Here is a 20,545-nt window from a genome sequence, read left to right as displayed (position 1 = left end):
TAGGCAGAAACCGGGGTGACCACTGGATCTCAACATCCAGCCCGTCGCCCGGCCCTGCATACTTACTTGAATGTGTCGCGGCCGACCAAGCGCAATGCAATGGTCTGCGCGCGCTCGTAGGCCGGCTGGGGTGACCACTGGTGTCGCCCAGTCCGGCGTATTTGCTTGAAGATCTCACAGGAAAAAACACTGGAGAAAAACTATCTAAAAAATATTTTTTCTAAAAAAAAATCTTGCCAGGACCAGAGATCCCAGCAAGGAACTTAGGTCCTTACTCCTGACTAGACAGAAAAAAACTGATGCCTTGTAGCAGAGAGAGGGAGGATATACCCTCTGGGACTGCCCCTAGGGTGGAGCCAGAACGTTTTTTCTTTTCTGCCTAGTCCTACTCCTGCGGAGACAACATAACCCAGTTCTTGTGAATCAAGAAGACTACGTCTGTCAATGAGCGACAGAGAAATAGAATTTTTGTAAAATCTTACCATAAAATTCTTTTCTCTGAGTCCTCTGACAGTCGCCGCCCATTCATACAGTCTTCACAATTGGGTAATGGCCTTCCCCGCAGGAGCAAGCTAGGCAGTAATTTTGTTAATACAACAAACATTAACATATAGACACACCCACCGGGGGCAGTCCCTCTGGCCTATATCCTCCAGCCAGTACCACTCTAATCCAGTTATGTAGCAAGGAGTCTATGAAAAACTGTCAACCCCCAAAGAGGGGCGGGGGCGGCGACTGTCAGAGGACTCAGAGAAAATAATTTTACGGTAAGATTTTACAAAAATTCTATTTTCTCTTACGTCCTCTGACAGTCGCCGCCCAGAAATAAAACAAGAAAAAAACTGAGACACTAGGTCCCAGCAGGGAAAATCTAGCCTACTCCTGACGCTAGGCAGCAAAGAACTGGATTAGAGTGGTACTGGCTGGAGGATATAGGCCAGAGTGATGGTCCCCTGTGGGTGTGTCTATATGTTAATGTTTGTTGTATTAACAAAATTACTGCCTAGCTTGCTCCTGCGGAGAGGCCAATACCCAATCGTGAAGACTGTATGAATGGGCGGCGACTGTCAGAGGAATTAAGAGAAATCCAGTTTTCTCTATCGTTCATTGATGGGCGCAGTCCTCTGATGCATATCAGTAGGGACACCCCAAAGCAATACCCAAATGAGGGGAGGGAACAGCAGAACAGAGAAAAAACAGTCCCAAAGGCCAACATGGCCAACCAGGCAACACAGGACTCATCAGAACAACCAGATGAGGTCCACCTGAAAACAAACAGAAAAACACCCTCAAGGAAGGCCAAGGGGCCCTCTAAACCACAGCCTGCTAAACCTTGCGGCCAAAGGAGGCATCCGCAGATGTCAGCACATCCACCTTATAAAATTTGGTAAAGGTGTGAAAAGGCGACCAGGTCGCCGCCTTGCACACCTGAAGCACAGACGCCTGATGGCGAAAAGCCCAGGAAGAACTAAGCACCAGAGTAGAATGCGCCTTGACAGGGAAAGGTGGAACCCGACCCTTAATGGAATAAGTCTGCACCACCTCCATCTGGAAACAGTCACAGCAGATGCAGGCAGCCCGTTCTTAGGGCCATTCGTGAGCACAAAGTGCGAGTCAGACTTGCGAAAAGACTCAGTAGACGCCAAATACACTCTGATTGCCCGAACAACATCCAGGGTATGCAGAGCAAACTCCTTAGGATGTTTTTGCTAAAAACACAAGGAAGGTAACACGATGTCCTCATTCAAGTGAAAACTGGAAACCACCTTCGGCAGAAAGGACGGATCCGGTCGAAGTACCGCCTTGCCCCTGTGAACCACCAGATAGGGAGAACGACAGGACAACGCCACCAGTTCTGACATCCTACGCGCAGAGGTGAGAGCCACCAAGAAAGCCACCTTCTGAGACAAGGTAAGCTGGAGAATCTCCCTAATATTCTCAAGGGGAGGCCTCTTGAGAACCGACAGCACCAAATTTAGGTCCCAAGGCGGTAGAAGAGGTCGCACCGGAGGTACCAAGTGCCGCACCCCCTGGATGAAGCTACGTACCAGGGAATGGGCAGCCAATTGCCTCTGGAAGAAAACAGCCAAGGCCAAGACCTGACCCTTGATAGTACTCAAGGCCAACTTATGATCAACTTCCCGTTGAAGGAAAGCCAAGATCCGAGCCACCGAATAGGAGCGAGGGTGGGTCCCAAGGTACTTACACTACGCAATGTACGACTTCCACGTACGATGACAAATCTTCCGGGAAGTCACCTTCCTTGCTTTTAGCAGAGTGGGAATCACTGTAGCAGACAATTCCCTGTCCTTTAGCACCTGGCTTTCAACAGCCAAGCTGTCAAAACCAGTGACTGTAAAGCAGGATGGAAGATTGGCCCCTGAGACAGTAGATCCTCCCTGAGAGGAAGTCTCCACGGGGCATCTGCGATAAGCCTGACCGGATCGGCATACCAAGCGCGACAAGGCCAGTCCGGAGCCACAAGAATGACTGGAATCCCTTCCGCCTCCTTCCTGCGAAGAAGTCTTGGTAGCAACTTGAGAGGGGGAAAGGCATACATCAGCTGGTACTGGCCCCAGGGGGCCACCAGCACATCTGCGGTGTCTACCAGAGAGTCCCGAGGGTGGGCCACAAACCTCTGTACCTGCCTGTTGATGCGAGACACCAACAGATCCAAGTCCAGAATGGCCCCAGTGAAGGCAACAGCTGCTGAAACACCGCCGGATGCAGGGACCACTCCCCTGCGTCTAAGGCCTGGCGGCTGAGGTAATCCGTCTGCCAATTTTCCACTCCCGGAATGTGAACAGCTGAGAGAGCTGGAACATGGTGCTCTGCCTAACGTAGAATGCCTGCCACTTCCAGGGCTGCAAGGAAACTCTTGGTGCCCTCTTGGTGATTGACATAAGCCACGGCCCTGGCATTGTCCGATTGAATATGCACTGGACAACCCTCCAGACGTTCGGTCCAGTACGCCAGGCAAAGCCGGATGGCTCTCAGCTCCAGGACATTGATCGGCAATCCAGAGAACCAGACTACCTGAGTCGAATCCTGATTGAGGACCCCCCCCACCCGGACAGACTCGCATCCGCGGTGACAATCGTCCAGTATATAGGGAGAAAGGATGTTCCTGACTGAAGCATCGGGTACCGAAGCCAATGTGGCTTAGTTGAATCCAAAGGTCCAGAGAATTCGGGTGTTTGTCCCACTTGAGAAGAATTTCCCTTTGAAGAACTCGCGTGTGGAACTGAGCGAATGGGACTGCCTCGAAGGAGGACACCATCAGTCCCAGTACTCTCATACAGGTCCGAAGGGACGGCCGTTCAACAGATGAACGTTGACTGGAGCTTCTGGAGTTTTTCTAAAGGAAGAAACACTCTGGCTGAGGACGAGTCCAAAGTCAGGCCCAGATAAACCAGTCTCATGGAAGGGGTCAGAGACGACTTTTTAAGATTCAGGATCCACCCGAACCCCTCCAGAGTACTCATGGTGACCCCCAAGTTTTACGTCGGTAACTCGGGGGACTCCGCACGGAGAATCAGATAATCAAGGTAACCCAGGACCGATATCCCCCGCTGCCCTAACAATGTCAGGACTGGGGCCAACACCTTTGTGAAGACCCGAGGAGCGGAGGCAAGACCAAAGGGTAACCGTACAAACTGACAGTGATCCTCCCCACGGCAAAACTGAGAAAATGTTGGTGAGCGGCACAGATTGGAATGTGAAGGTAGGCATCCTTGATGTCTATTGAAGCCTGGAAATCCCCCTGATGTAGGCAGGTCACCACCGTGCGAATTGTTTCTATCTTGAACTTTTGAGCACGCACGAATACATTCAGTGCCTTTAGGTCCAGGATCGGACGCACCTTGCCCTCCTTCTTGGGCACCGAGAACAGGTTGGAATAAAACCCATGAAAGTGTTCCACGTGCAAAACAGACACAATCACTCCTTGCTGTAGTAAGTCCTGCAATGCCCCATAAAGCGTTCTCAAGCGAGCCTCATAACCACCGTCGAAAACGACAGACGAAAAACAGGGAAGCAAGTTTGCAGCCCCTGCACCATCTGGTCCAACAGCTCCCCAAAGGCAGGCAAGGACAGGCTTGTCCTCCACGTCACGGCGTAGCAGCTTCGCGCATTCAGCCACCGTTTGGGTGACAAGGGCCTCAGCAAAAGCAGGCCTTGGCAGTCCCCGCCATAGCGTAAAAAATGAAACAAGGGCGCCAGGTCAGAGTAGTGTTTAAATTAAAAACAAATTTATTACAATGCACTTACATTTTAAAGAATCAACATCAGCATTCAGGTGAAAAGCATGGATCCCCAACGATGGGTGCCGAGGGGTGGTTAGAACGCAAGCACCCAGCCACAGGTGTGTTCACAGATCCAGGGATGGAGGATGGGGAGTGGATGGTCCGGAGATCCTGAGGGAAGGGGATCTGGCTGTGCCTCCTCCTCCTGGGGACATCCGCAGCGCACAGCCGCAAGCCGGATGCAGCGTCACAAGACACTGCCGGTTCCTCCACGGAAGCCGGCAGGAGACAGCTGAGACTGTGGAGAGAGCAGGCCGCAACGTCGTTTCAGAGGATCAACCTCCTTCGTCAGGCTGGCCCGCCCCTCCACTTGAGATGCTTTTATCACGCCACAGGGGAGTGACAGGAGTAGAATATTATCGCTAATTGGTACTACTGGGGAACTGCTATTGAGGGAAGGAAAAGGAGGTGTATGGGCTTAAAAACAAGGAAGGCTAAGGGACTATAGGCAATATCTGAATGTGAAAATAATAAGGTGCACCTACTAAACAATGGTGTGTGCACCTGCATGTATAAAAAGGAGGGGGGGGGGAAGATGCCATGTCTAAATGAAGACCAATGAAATAAAATAAAAAGTGGTCAACATTACAAAGTACATATTAAAAATGTATATACATATATACACATAAAAGCATACATATGGAAAAAATGTATATATATCTGAAAAAAAACAAACAAAAAACCGCATTTTAAAATGACTAAAAACGCAGAAAAATCAGAATGGAGAAAAATGGGGAGGGGGGGGGGTTTAAAGGGGGGGAAGATTGTATACAAATTTATTAAGAATATGTAAAAAATCAATATAATATGATAACGATGATACGGATATGCTTTATGCACATATAGTGATGCCTTGAACAATAAAAAGTAAGGGAAGAGGGAAGGTAGGAAGGAGGGAAGGGCAAGTTAATAAGGTCACATCTGAGGATCGTGGTAATCTCCAAATCATCGTTGAGTCCTCCGGGCGACAATGAATTCAGGGTGAATATCCAAAAAGTTTCCCTGCGACGTAGGGTCTGAAACCGTTCAGCCATCGAGTCGCAGTGAGGGATGGCCTCAATGACCCAAACATGCAAGCCCTCTGTGGACTTGTGATGTAGAAGGAAGTGTCTGGGAACACTATGTTCATCAGAACCCTTTTCTATGAGTCTCCTGTGGTCCCCAAAACGGGCCCGCACTGTGCGGATAGTGCGGCCCACATAGAGCAGACCACAGGGGCATGTCAAACCATACACTACAAACTCCGTGGAGCAACTGTGAAATTGTTTGAAAGGGTATTTTTTCCCGGAAGAGTCCAAGAACCATTTTTGTCTGTGCGTGATGTATGGACACATTTTGCACAATATCTTTTTGCACTGAAACATACCTACTAAATTGCAAAAAGAGATCAAATTCTGTGTAGGTGTCTTAGGCACAGGAATTTTGCTGGGGGCTATGATGTTCCCTTGAAAAGGATTATGAAGAAGAACAGGGCCAAATTCTAACCACCAGATTTCTTGATAAGGGATATATATGATCCTGCCCTAGTCCATGCAGCATTTGAAGAATGTAGAAATCCCTCCCGCAACCACAAAAAATCCATCTCCACTCAGACGGTTTATGGGGATGTCAGATTCATCACCCAGTACCATTATGCCCACAGAGAAATGGAGATTATCAGACGCCATTGGGGCATACTTCAGGAAGACCCAAAACTGCCCCTGTCCTTCCAGTGCGCCCCCAGGTTATCTACAGAAAACCTAGGAGCATCAAAAACATCATAGCCCCCAACAAAATTCATGTGCCTTAGACACCTACACAGAATTTGATCTCTTTTTGCAATTTAGTAGGTATGTTCCAGTGCAAAAAGATATTGTGCAAAATGTGTCCATACGTCACGCACAGACAAAAATGGTTCTTGGACTCCTCCGGGAAAAAATACACTTTCAAACAATTTCACAGTTGCTCCACAGAGTTTGTAGTGTATGATTTGACATGCCCCTGTGGTCTCCTCTACGTGGGCCGCACTATCCGCACAGTGCTGGCCCGTTTTGGGGACCACAGGAGACTCATAGAAAAGGGTTCTGATGAACATAGCGTTCCCAGACACTTCCTTCTACATCAAAACAAGTCCACAGAGGGCTTGCGTGTTTGGGTCATTTAGGCCATCCCTCCCTGCGACTCGGTGGCTGAACGGTTTCAGACCCTATGTCGCAGGGAAACTTTTTGGATATTCTCCCTGAATTCATTGTCGCCCGGAGGACTCAACGAAGATATGGAGATAAACACGATCCTCTGATGTGACCTTATTATATGCACACACCATTGTTTAGTAGGTGCACCTTATTATTTTCACATTTAGATATTGCCTATAGTCCCTTATCCTTCCTTGTTTTTAAGTCCATACACCTCCTTTTCCTTCCCTCAATAGCAGTTCCCTTGTAGTACCAATTAGCGATAATATTCTACTCCTGTCACTCCCCTGTGGCGTGATAAAAGCATCTCAAGTGGAGGGGTGGGCCAGCCTGACGAAGGAGGTTGATCCTCTGAAACGACGTTGCCCACTCCACAGTCTCAGCTGTCTCCTGCCGGCTTCCGTGGAGGAACCGGCAGTGTCTTGTGACGCTGCATCCGGCTTGCGGCTGTGCGCCGCGGATGTCCCCAGGAGGAGGAGGAGGCACAGCGAAATCCCCTTTCCTTGGGATCTCCGGACCATCCACTCCCCATCCTCCATCCCTGGATCTGTGAACACACCTGTGGCTGGGTGCTTGCGTTCCAAACACCCTTCGGCACCCATCGTTGGGGATCCATGCTTTTCACCTGAATGCTGATGTTGATTCTTTTAAATGTAAGTGCATTGCAATAAATTGGTTTTTAATTTAAAACACTACTCTGACCTGGCGCCCTTGTTTCATTTATTCTGCATGTCTGGAGGGATCCCTCACCTCTTCTAGGAGCAGCCGGTCTTGCACCTCAACATAATTGAACGCTCTCCCCCACATATACTACAGAGACCATCACATCTTTCAACCCAGGACACCACACTGAAGCACACCTGTGAACAGTTTTTTTGGATTTTATGACTATGTGCCATATATAACATTATGTACAGTCCATTATGTGATTGCAGTGAGCGCTGATCCATCGATCCTGGTCGGTGTAGTATTGTTTTGCATTCCCGCCATAGCCTACATGTTGTGGGCCACAGCCTCTGCCTTTCTATCCTCTGGGTCCTTAAAGGACGGAGAAACTTCCACCGGAATAACGGTAGCCTTGTTAAGCCTGGAGACTGGGGGATCCACCTTAGGAGGCACTGACCACTTCTTCACCAGAGACTCATCAAAGGGGTAGCGTCTAGTAAACCGCCTAGACACCCCAGGGGAAAACTTCAGCCGATCCCATTCTTTAGCCAGCAAAAAGTGGGGAAAGGAAAAAAATTATGGGTGCTGATGGCAACCTTGCACCCCAGGAGCGACGACAGCTGCATCCTCCAATTTCAGGGTTTCACGCACAGAAACAACCAGTGCGTCCACCAGCGCCTTATCCTGCGCAGCAGCAGAGGTAGAGATCTCTTTCTCACTATCAGAGGAGGCATGGCGCGGAGTACCAGCCCTGGCCGGGGGATCCACGTCTGCGGTGGCTGAGTCCGACTTAGAATCCGAGACATCAGAAGAGGCAGGGGTAGGAGGGGGTAGTTTCTTTGCACCCCGTTCTCTAAAGGCCACCTCCACCTGGGACAGAAAAGCTTCCAGGACCGCTGAAATTGCATTGGTGGACAGTTGAGATCCGGAGGGCCCTGCAGCTTCTGTGAGGGGGCCAGGTCAGGACACATGGTCTGAGGGATCCATGTTGCACTAATAGAACCTGCCAGCAAAAAATGACAAAAAAATGTTTTTTTTTGCCAAAAAAAGTCCCCCACAGTGCTACAGCACCCCCCAGAGGTCAGGCACACGCTAAGGAACCCCTGCAGAGAGAGAGGAATATGCCCCCAGAAACTCACTGTCCCTAGATAGCAGCACTCTGTATCATGAAGGTTTGCACGTATCAGCGGCTGCTCAGTAAAAGGAAGTGAGCCAGGAAACTGCCCGGGGTGAAGAGAGGGGCCCCTTCCACCAAAAACGCCTCCAGGCCCACCCGCCGGCCTTCACAGCATGAAATCAACCACAAAATGGCCGAAAATGGGTGTACCAGGATGGTCGCCGCCATAGATGCAGACATAAGCGACAACAAAACGGCGGCCCCGCGCGGGAATTGGGACCCACAGGATTACCCCCCAACAGCCCATCTACACCATCCAGCCCCGACCCCCCATGCGGCCTGCAAAAGAGGTCCCAGTCCCAGGTAGGCCAAAGCAGTCCCCCACGTGTTGGTGAGGAGGGGGGGGGTCATAACAGGATAGAGGAAAACCCAGGAATGGGAGGGTCCGACGATCCCAGGGAGGGGGCCCGCGTCCACCCCAAAATCCACCAGGGAAGGGGGGGGGGGGAATGTTTACTCACCATACCAGGAAACACAGGCGGGCGCCATCTCCCGACAAGACCCCACGCCACCGAAGTGGGGGGGCTGTCGGCCAAATACGAACGCTGCGACATAAGCCTAGACCCTGTCGCGTGCATCCTGGCGAGATATTTACCTCGCGGGGCCAGTCCCCGTTCAGTTGGACTATGTTGCGGCCGACCCAGCGCGGAGCTAAGGTCTGCACATGCTCGCTGGCCAGACTGGGGTGACCACTAGATATAGAGATCCAGCCCATCGCTCAGCCCGGCATAATTGCTGGAAGACCTCACAGGAAAAAATCTGGAGAAGAAACTATCTAAAAAAATTCTACATAAAAAAAGTACTTTTTATGCCAGGACCAAAGAACTGACATCCTATGCAGGGAGAGAGAGGGTATACCCCCCAGGGACTGCCCATAGGCGTAGCCAGAAATTCTTTCTGCCTAGTGCCCTACTTCTGTAGGGGGCAGCATTAACCTACTGATATGCATCAGAGAACTGCGTCCCTCAATGAACGATGGAGAAAAAGGTTATGTCTGAGCATGTAGGCCCTTTACAAAATAATCAGGAGTGGGTGACTGGGGACAAAGAGAAGGCAAATTTGTATACACAGAGCTGAAGAAAGTATTTAACAAAGGAGCCTGGGGGAGCTCATGACCATAATGAGGATGGTATTGACACAGCCCCAAATGATCCACAATGGCTCAAAAGTGATATAGTCCAGAAATATTTAGAAAGAATAAGGGTGGATAAAGCACCTGGACAAGATGGCATCCACCCACGCATCCTACAAGAATTGAGCGCTGTCATTTCAAAGCCTTGGTTTCTAATTTTTAGGGACTTTTTAAGGACTGAAATAGTACCACTGGATTTGCGTAGGGCCAATGTGGTGCCTATATTTAAAAAGGGATCAAAGCCTTTACCAAGTAACTATAGACCTGTTAGTTTACCTTCTATAGTCAGGAAGATACTGGAGAATTTAATAAAAGACCACATAGAGGAGTTCTTGCTGGAAAAAATATTTTAAGCAACGGACAGCATGGATTCGTGAAAGACAGAAGTTGTCAAACAAACCCGATTTCATTTTATGAGGAGGTAAGTAAAATCTTGGAAAGAGGGGTGGCTGTGGATGTCATATACTCGGACTTTGCAAAAGTGTTTGACACAGTTCTACACACATGGCTAATGTGTAAGGTAAAGTCCACAGGCCTGGAAAGATCAGTTTGTAAATGGATAGAAAATTGGCTAAAAGATATAATTCAAAGAGCAGTGGTTAATGATTCTTACTCTGAATGGTCTAAGGTTATCAGTGGTGGAACGGGAGAAGCGGGCGAGCCGCGGAAAGCGGGGTTAGGGGGAGGGATGTCCCCTCCCGCTCCTTGTAATGACAGCCGAGTGGCTTCTCAGCCGCATCAGTTGTCGTTACAAGACAGCCGACCGTCGGCTATGGACGCCGGTACGGGGTGATGCCTCTAGCTGCAGGCATCATTCCGGTACAGCACTTTCGTGGAATATCTGCAATATTGGTAACCTCAGGGGCCGATTCCGATATATTGGGGAAAGTGAATACTGGCCCCGATATATCGGCATTGCCAATATTTGGTCGATGCCTAGTATGTATACAACAATGGAGCAACAGCTGCGACAGATGTGAGCATGTTGCCCTTTCTTGCAACACTGGGCAGAACTGACAACCTTGAAAGGGGTCCTCTGCTCACTGAGTTGTAAGATAACAGCATGATTTATGTACTGAAGAGCTTGGCCACGCGTTGATTTCATTACTGACATTTTAGTATCTATTCACCATTTCATTACCAGATGGTACAGCACCTTGTCACTTTATTACATATTTTTATTTCTATCTTATTTATTTTGGTTTATCTATTATTGTGTCCTATTCAGTAAAGACTTTGGCTAAGTTTATTTATTCAAATGTTTATTCACTATTTATTTACCATCTAGTTGAAGATTCAGCACCTCGTCACTTTACGTTATATTTATTTTTATTCATTTAAAACTACATAATAGCGCAGCACTATTTTTTCTTTTATCACTGGTTTATTTGAGACTTACTTTTTAATATCTTTATAAATGATATAGGGTCTGGGATTAAAAGTACCATTTAGTGTTTGCAGATGACAGCAAGCTATGCAGTGAAATACCATCCTTACATGATGCCTCCAACTTACAAGCCGACTTCAATGTACTATTTAATTATTATATAAAGTTATGCACTTGGGGGCTAAGAATATGCATACATCCTACATACTAGGGGGAATGAATGGAGGAGAAGGATCTGGGTGTTTTGGTAGATCATAACCATAATAATAGCCTGCAATGCTAAGCTGCGGTTTCCAAAGCGAGCAAAGCCCTTTCGCGTATTAAGCGTTACAGACTCCAGAGAGAAAGATATAATTTTGCCCCTGTACAAATCATAAGTAAGACCTCATCTGGAATATGCAGTTCAGTTTTAGGCACCAGTTCACAAAAAGCATATCCCTGTATGTTGTGTTCTTTAAGATGCACGTCCAAGAGTCTTTAAAAAAATATCAATACTCCCCGCTGACACCACCAATTGTGGAAGAGAGTTCCACATCCCTATTGCCCTGACAGTAAAAATAAACCCTGCACAGCATAAGGTTAAACCGCTTCTCCTCCATGTCACATTGTGTGGCCCTGTGTCCTCTTACACTCCCTGAGACTGAATAATGTAATTTTTGTACTTACCGTAAAATCCATTTCTCTGAGTTCATCGACGGACACAGCACTCCATTAATCATAACTAGTGGGTTATATTGCCTCCTCCAGGACTAGGCAATACAAAAAACACCTGGCTACGCCCATGAGCTGTCCTGAGCTGGTATATAACCCAATCTCTGCTATAGGTAAGCAGTATTAGGAGTATCAGAACTCCATAGAGGGGTGGGTGCTTTGTCTGTCGAACTCAGAGAAATGGATTTTACGGTACAAGTACAAAAATCCCATTTTCTCTTTCGTTCATTGGTGGACACAGTGCTCCACAAATCATAACTACTGGGACGTCCAAAAGCAGTGCCGAAAGGAAAATGAGGGGTGGGGAAAATAACCTAAGGCTAAACATTAGAGCCCTTAACCAGGACACGAGAGCCTTAACCAGGTCACAGGGGCCCTGTCTGACAAAAAAATGTTTAAAGAAAAAAAACACCCCTCAAGAGGGAACAGCCCCTCTAAAACTGTAGCCTGCAAAACTTTGTGGCCAAAAGAAGCATCCGCAGATGCCACAGTATCTACCTTATAGATGGATGACCAAATATCCGCTGTGCAAACTTGCGATATTGGGCCTGATGACGGAAGGCCCAAGAAGCACTCAGTGCCCGAGTAGAATGCGACATGACAGGGAAAGGTAGAACCTGACCTTTAATGGAATAGACCTGGATCACTGTCTGTCTTATTAATCTGGAGCCAAAGAAGAGGCCAGCCCTTTTCTTGGTCCGTCCAGAACCACAAAAAGCAGTCTGAGCTCTGAAAGTAGCTGCCAGATACACCCAAATTGCACGAACCACATCCAAGGTATGCAAAGCCAATTCCTTGGGATAAGCCGGCTTGGGACACAAGGAAGGCAACACAATGTCCTCATTCAAATGGAAGTCAGAGACAACTTTGGGCAGAAATGATGGACAGGGACCAAGAACCACATTATACCTATGAACCACTAAATAGGGACTGCGACAGGATAATGCCACCAATTCTGATACCCTGCGGGCCGAGGTAATAGCCACGCAGAATGTCACCTTCTGGGATCACGTAGGCAAGGGAATCTCCCGAATATTCTCAAATGGAGGTTTCTTCAGAACCGAAAGTACTAAATTTAAATCATATGGGGGCAAAAGAGACCGTACAGGTGGAGCAACATGTCAAACTCCTTGAATGAAGGTACAAACTAAAGAGTGCGTGGCTAGGGGTCGCTGAAAGAAGATTGCCAGGGCAGACACCTGGCCTTAATCAAGGCCAACTTCTGATCAACACCCTGTTGAAGAAATATAAAGATCCGAGCCACAGAAAAGGATCGAGGATGAGCGTCATTCGACTCACACCAAGAAATGTACGCTTTCCACGTACAATGGAATATCTTGCTGGAAGACGACTTCCTCGCCTTCACCATAGTAGGAATCACTGACCATAGTAGGAATCACTGACTCAGACAGTGACTCATAACCTAGAGCAAAGGGGGGGGGGGTTATATACTAGCTGAGGATGGCGCATGGGTGTGGCCAGGTGTTTTTTGTCCTGCCTAGTCCTACTCCTGGAGGAGGCAATATAACCCACTAGTTATGATTTATGGAGCACTGTTGTCTGTTGATAAACAAAAGAGAAAGTCTGATATTTTGAGACCCCTTGTGAGTATTTAATTTATACTGAATCCTGCAATTTTTGATCATATTGGGCGATGGAATCTATTTATTTTTCTTTTTTAAGTGACACTTTCCCAGGCTGGCGGTGTATTGAATTTGCAAAGCCACAGTGAGAGCCTTTTAGTGGGGAACCAGGCAGACATTGGTGAGGAGCTGGGTTGCTGCTTTAGAGAACAGAGTGCTCCCTCTTTTCTTATGGTGCGCTAACCTCCTATGGTTTGAAGGTTATTTTTTTCTGGTAAGGAGTGAGCACAAGTGTTGGCACCTTGAATGGCTGTGGCGACACATTTTGAGGCACAACATTTCCCTCAGCATTGTTTCTTGACACTAATATGATGGACTTCTGATGAACATTTATAAAAATTGGTCAATACTGAATATTTATATGAATTGCTTTGCCCATTTTTAGGTTTATGTTGAGACATGAATTATTGACCACTTTATTTTTAGATATCTATTAATAATGATATAGAAGTCATATTGAATTTGGGATAATTAATTTATTTAAACACTCAAGCACTTTTTGAATATGTTGTTGTTAAAAGAGACAGCACACCTACTATTGATCAGTAAGGTGGATGAAGAACCTCAGCTATGAGGATAAATTACAAAGCAGTTATTCACTCTAGACAAAAGTAGTTTAAGAGGGGATATTTTAACAATGTACAAATATATCAAAGGAGACTCCAATAACTGTAATGAACTGTAGAAAAAACAGTCCTAACAATTAGGGCTATCTACACCGCTTGCTAACAATCAAAGTAGTTAGTGGGTGTTAAAATACAAATATAATAAAAGTGAATATCATAAATAAATATCCAAAAACGATTAAATTCATATATCAATGTGCAATAATTATTGTGCAAATGGTGTAGAATTAATAGAAAGTGATCCAAATTAAATTAATAAAAATGATGCAAATATTAAATCAATTATGTGACATGAAAATAATTAATAAGATCAGCAAGTGACAATAAAAAGTCCCAATTGAATTTTCTTCAGTGCAAAAAAGTTCTTCCAGATGAGTTTATAAGTGAAGGTGCTCAGTGATAGAATTTCCTTAAATTTTTTGTGACTTTTAAAGTGCAGGTGCAGGTTCCTTTTTTCCGTGGTATTTTAAAAGATGGGCGACTTACCAGATGTAATGGGTCTCATATATCGTATGATATTAAGACCAATCTCGCTTGTAGGCCCTCAGGGCCAAGGTAGGTCCCCCTCTACTGCCTCCTGGATATGTGGATTAAGGTTTCCTCCTCACCATCCCTCGTATCAGCATACGGCAGGTGTATGGAAAAAATATAAATGCTCCAATAGTGTGATATGGTTAACAAACTTTATTCCCCATGAATTGGGTATTGCAAATCAGGTAAAATCATATAGGTAAGCATGGTAAAAGGGTAAAAAATTCCCGTGACAACTTGTACAGCAAAGCAGAGTGGCGAGCGGAGGTTTTCCGGCTTGCGTTTCAAATCTCTGTGCATACGTCACGTCACGTCTGATGCGTCACGTATAAAGATCGTAATTTTAGTTTTTAGTTTTGGTATATATGTAATTGCATTAATATTGTAACTGGTATGTGGAGGTTTGACACATCAAATTCATTTATTCATGAAATATATGCCATTATCAAGAAATTATTTGTGTCTCGCATCAAAGTAAGGTGTGGGGACACTTGCGGCTCCTTCCGGCTTCACTAATCAATAGGCGGAGTTGGGGCACCATCCGCTGTATAAATAACACCGAACATATGTGCGTCCACACCTTTGAAAACATCCCAGAAAGCGACGAAACGCGTCAGTCGTGGAACTCACAACGTGATGTACGCACAGAGATTTGGAACGCAAGCCAGAAAACCTCCGCTTGCCACTCTGCTTTGCTGTACAAGTTGTCACAGGAATTTTTTTTACCCTTTTACTTATATGATTTTACCTGATTTGCAATACCAAATTCATGGGGAATAAAGTCCGTTAACCATATCACACTATTGGAGTATTTATATTTTTTCCATACACCTACCTTAATCCATATATCCAGGAGGCAGTACAAGGGGACCTACCTTGGCCCTGAGGGCCTACAAGCGTGATTGGTCTTAATATCATACGATATATGAGACCCATTACATCTGGTAAGTCACCCATCTTTTAAAATACCACTGAAAAAAGGAACCTGCACCTGCACTTTAAAAGTCACAAAAAATTGGAGAAAAATCTATCACTGAGCACCTTCACTTATAAACTCACCTGGAAGAACTTTTTTGTACTGAAGAAAATTCAATTGGGACTTTTTATTGTCACTTGCTGATCTTATTATTTATTTTCATGTCACATAATTGATTGATTTAATATTTGCATAATTTTTATTACTTTTTATTAATTCTACACCATTTTCACAATAATTATTACACATTGATATATGAATTTAATCGTTTTTGGATATTTATTTATGATATTCACTTTTATGATATTTATTGGAACACCCACTAACTACTTTGATTGTTGGCAAGCGCTGTAGATAGCCCTAATTAGGACTATTGTTTCTACAATTACCTTTTTTACTACTGCTGCTGCTCCCCCTCTATTAATTATATTACATTATATTATCCAGAATATTTTTAAACACTAAGCGCGTGGAGTACACTTTCTTTTAAGTGTTACTTTCTAACTGTAATAAACGGTTTACTCTAAAGTGAAGAGGACATGCAGCCACCACAATTCGAGGTTAGAATAAAGGAGGTTTAACCTTACATTGTGGAAAGGGTTATTTACTGTTAGAGCAGAAAAAAAGGGGATGACCCCCCCCCCCTCCTTTCTCAGAAAGCCAAATATAAAGGGCTATGGGAATTGTTGGAGAATAACAAATTACAAACACAAGTTGAACTGGATTATGTAACGATTTCTGGGTCCCCCAATGGGCAAAAAAAAAATCTTGTTATTTTTTATTTTTAGCATTTTTGCATCAGCAATTGCCAGTACATCTTACACAGCAAGTTCAAAACTGAAGGAACTGTTTGGGCACCTAAACAGTTCCTTCAGTTTTGAACTTGATGTGTAAGATACAGTCGAGTTATTGCCAACAACCTTCATTTTGGTCTCATCCGACCACATCACTTTCTCCCAACCCTCCTCTGAATTATTTAGATGTTCACTGGCATGACTGTACATGTGCCTTCTTGAGGAGGGGGACTCGCTGTGGGTCATGGAAGGGTCTTTCGCCATGAAAATGACCCAAAAAAAAACCCGCCAAGGCAACAAAGGAGTGGCTCAAGAAGAAGAACATTAAGATCATGGAGTGGCCTAGCCAGTCTCCAGACCTTAACCTTTAGTAAATTTATGGAGGGAGCTGAAACTTTGAGTTGTCAAGCGACAGCCAAAAACCTTAGGGATTTAGAGAAGATCTGTAAACTGCACGCAATGCCAAGCTGCAGCTAATAAAGTTAGCAAAATAATGTCATGCATTAAAAAGGGCAATCTTGTCCCTCAAAAAGTAATTGAGGGATTAGTAGGCAGGCAGGGGAGGTCCCAAAACTATCACCCTTTAGAATGTTTTAGTGTTTCCGAATCAAATTCTGTACTTTCATAAACTTGATTTTTTATAGTCTGCCTTAATCTTATTATCTAGGATGGAGGACTTTTACATCCATTTTGATGTGGCTGAAGAATTCCTACTATTTTTGTTAAGGGTACCATTATTTTAGAAGACTATGTGCCTTGTGCAAAGGTTCAAAAGACAAGGAATGCACTCCTAATGAGAACCCAAACCTGCCTGAATGATCTATACAGTTCTGGGGTGATTGTGCTTCACCTAGGGATTTATCTGCTTTACTAATTCTATTTTAACACAACCATACATATCCAGATTTCTCTGTCTTACCTCTTAGCATGACTTGCTGTTGTCGGGCTGAGCAGATTAATCTTGTGATTCCTTCAATTATTTGAGTTTTGGCATCAGTTTCTTTTTCTTTTGGCTTCTTGCTAAGGAAAATTGTTGGCACTAAAATAGAAAAAAAGTGAATACAGTAAAACTTGACAATGGCATGTGTTCCATAGTTCCACATGATCCAGGCCACAGACTGTCATGTTTAACAAAATATATTGAGGTTATAAAAAAAAAAAAAAATCTTCAGCATTCCATAAAATCACGATTTACCCACAAATATTCACTCATTTCCTAAACTAGTATTAAATATATATATATATATATATATATATATATATATATATATATATATATATATATATATATTCCCGCAATTTTCCTGATAACTGCGAAGAACTGAGAGGATAAGCTCAGCAAGGTAAGCTGCTCCATATATAGTGGGAATGCCCCTACATCAAACCATATTGGAAGCCCATTTTTCAGTTAAAGTGAAAGTCTAAGTTAACCAACAGGTTACAAAAAATTCCCTATGCAATTTGATACCCAGAAATAGTACCATACCGGTGCTCCTCATTTGTAAATGCTGCTCCTGCTGGATACTGTATAAAGGGATTCAACTGTTGTCTAGGTTTACTTCTATATATATATATATATATATATATATATATAATTTTTTTGGAAAAAATACACTTTAATAAAAAAAAGAAAACACAATAGTTACCCCAATTTTTGTGTATAATGTGAAAGATGTTACGCTGAGTAAATACAGCGAATATAAAAAGTCTACACACTCGCTAAAATGTCAGGTTTCTGTGATGTAAAAAAATGAGACAAAGATCCATTATTTTAGAACTTTTTCGACCTTTAGAGCCGGTTCACACTACCACGACCAGAAAGTCGCCCCATGAAGGAACAACTTTTTAGCAGAGACTTGCAAGAGACTTAAATAATATGCGACTTTTTCTGTGGGGAATGCCTGGCTAATCTTTTTCTTCTTCCTGGAAAGTCTGATAACAGTCGCTTGAAAATAGATAAGGATCCCACTTTGAGGCAACTCCCATTGAACTCTATGTGCACAAGTCAGATAGAGGTCGCTTGAAAGTAGTACAGGAACCTTTTCTAAAGTCGGAGTGACTTCAGTAGTGCATTTAAGACCGGTCTCATTCATTTACATTGAATTTGTAATGACAAGAGACTTGGAGCGACTTGAGGGCACACAAGTCGCGTCTCAAGTCGGAGTAGTGTGAGCTGGCGCTTAATGTGACTTATAACTGTACAACTCAATTAAAAATTAAAAAACTCAATTAACAAACAATTCTTGATTTTTTTTCTAATCAAAAGGTGCTTAAACAAAGTATTAGTTTAGGAGTGTGCACACTTATGCAACCATATTATTTTCATTTTTTATTTTTACTCCCCTCCACTTAAAAGATTTCAGTTTGTTGTTCAACAGAGTTGTACAGTTTATAGGTCACATTAACCTTCTAAGGATCAGGCCTATTTCTGACACTTGTTGTTTACAAATTAAAATCAGTATTTTTTGCTAGAAAATTACTTAGAACCCCCAAACATTATATACATTTTTTTTTTAGCAAAGACCCTAGAAAATAAAATGGAGATCGTTGCAAAAATTTATGTCACACCGTATTTGCGCAGCGGTCCTAAGAACGCAATTTTTTTTTGGAAAAAGTGGGATTTTTGACTTTCTGTAAAATTCATTTTTCTCTGATGTTTATTGAGGGACACAGCTCCTGATCTTCTTAACCACTTAAGCCCCGGAAGATTTTACCCCCATTCCGACCAGGGGGTATTTTGCGATTCGGCACTGCGTGAATTTAACGCACAATTGCGCGGTCGTGCGACGCTGTACCTAAACGAATTTGACGTCCTTTTTTTCCCACAAACAGAGCTTTCTTTTGGTGGTATTTGATCACCTGTGCGATTTTTTGATCACGCGCTATAAACAAAAAAAGAGCGTCAATTTTGCAAAAATAGCAATATTTTTCACATTTTTTTATATGAAATTCCCCCCAAAAAAAATGTAAAAATCAAAATTTTTAAAAATTTTCGGCCAATTTGTTTTATGCTACCTATGTTTGGTAAAAAAAATCGCAAAAAGCGTATTTTGATTGGTTTGCGCAAAAGTTATCGCGTTTACTAACAAAGGGAAAGATTTTTGTCATTTTTGTTGTTTTTTTTTTTAACGCGTAATGGCGGCGATCTGCGATTTTTTTTGCGGTACTGCGACATTGCGGCGGACAGATCGGACCCTTGACTGACATTTTTGACACTTTTGGGGTTACCAGTGACATTTCTACAGTAATCAGTGCTATACATATGCACTGTTACTGTAAAAATACACTGGTAGTGAAGGGGTTAACTTTATTTGGAAGGGAGGGGCTGTGTGTGTCCCTAGGGGCGTGGTTTCTACTGTGATTGGCTGTGGCTCTAGCTGTAAGGACACTGATCAACGGATCTACATACCAGATCCGTTTTATCAGTGTCTTTGCAGCGAGGAGAATGACAGGCAGTTTGTTTACACAAGCTGCCTGACATTCTCCCTCTCCCCCGCCGATCGCCGAGTGACCGGCGGACATCGGGTCCGCTGGTCACACGCGCGGGGGGGGGTCCGTGACCACGCGGGAGCGGGAGCGCGCCCCCGGGGGCGCGCGCTCGCTCCCTAGACCCTCACAAGCAAGCAACGTAGCCCTACGTTAGTTTGCCTGTGAGGGGCTGACCGCCGACGTAGATAGTCGTGCGGCGGTCGGCAAGTGGTTAACCATTGGGTTATACTGCCCCCTACAGGAGTATGACACTAGGCAGAAAAAAAAGTCTGGCTACGCCTATGGGCAGTCCCAGGGGGGTATACTCCCTCTCTTTGCTATAGGTACTCAGTTTTGTTACAAGCAGTGTCAGAAGAATTACATCTCCACAGAGGGGTGGGTGCTGTGTCTGTTAATGAACATGAGAGAAATGGATTTTAGGGTAATTCAAAAATCCCATTTTCTCTTTCGTCCCACAGCTCCTGATTTTCTTCATGTTAAACATGAAGGGTGGGAACAGCGAAAAAAAAAAATTCCCAAGGCTAAACCATAGCCAACCATGTAACAACCAAAACAACAGGAGCCCACCTGAAAAAAAACAATACACCCTCAAACCAGGTCCTTTTACAGCAGCCTGCAAAACCTGCAGATGCCAACACATCCACTTTATAGAATGACCAGGTGGCAGCCTTGCAAACCTGCGCCACTGACGCCTGATGATGGAAGGCCCAGGAGGCACTGATCGCCCGAGTACAGTGTGCCTTGACAGGGAAAGGAGGAACCCGACCCTTGATGGAATAGGCCTGAATCACCTTCTGACTGATCCATCTGGAAATGGTCGCAGTGGAAGCGGACAACACTCTCCGAGGCCCATTTGTGAGCACAAATAGTGATTAGGACTTCCTAAAATACTCCATTGCTGCCAGGAACACTCTAATTGCCCAGACCACATCCAA

At 44.7% G+C, this 20,545-nt stretch overlaps 1 protein-coding gene across 1 annotated transcript in view; it reads right to left on the bottom strand.

The window, feature by feature from the left end:
- Positions 1-20,545, bottom strand: part of PACS1 (phosphofurin acidic cluster sorting protein 1) — a 550,726-nt gene that overhangs the window by 13,309 nt on the left and 516,872 nt on the right. Inside the window, exon 23 of the mRNA XM_082271176.1 lies at positions 17,041-17,160. Within this exon, the coding sequence (XP_082127302.1) occupies positions 17,041-17,160 (120 nt within the window). The remainder of the gene's footprint in view (positions 1-17,040; positions 17,161-20,545) is intronic.

Source organism: Pelophylax lessonae (assembly GCF_965119305.1).
Source record: "Pelophylax lessonae genome assembly, chromosome: 10".
Lineage (NCBI taxonomy): Eukaryota > Metazoa > Chordata > Amphibia > Anura > Ranidae > Pelophylax > Pelophylax lessonae.
This window is presented reverse-complemented; position numbering and strand designations above follow the sequence as displayed.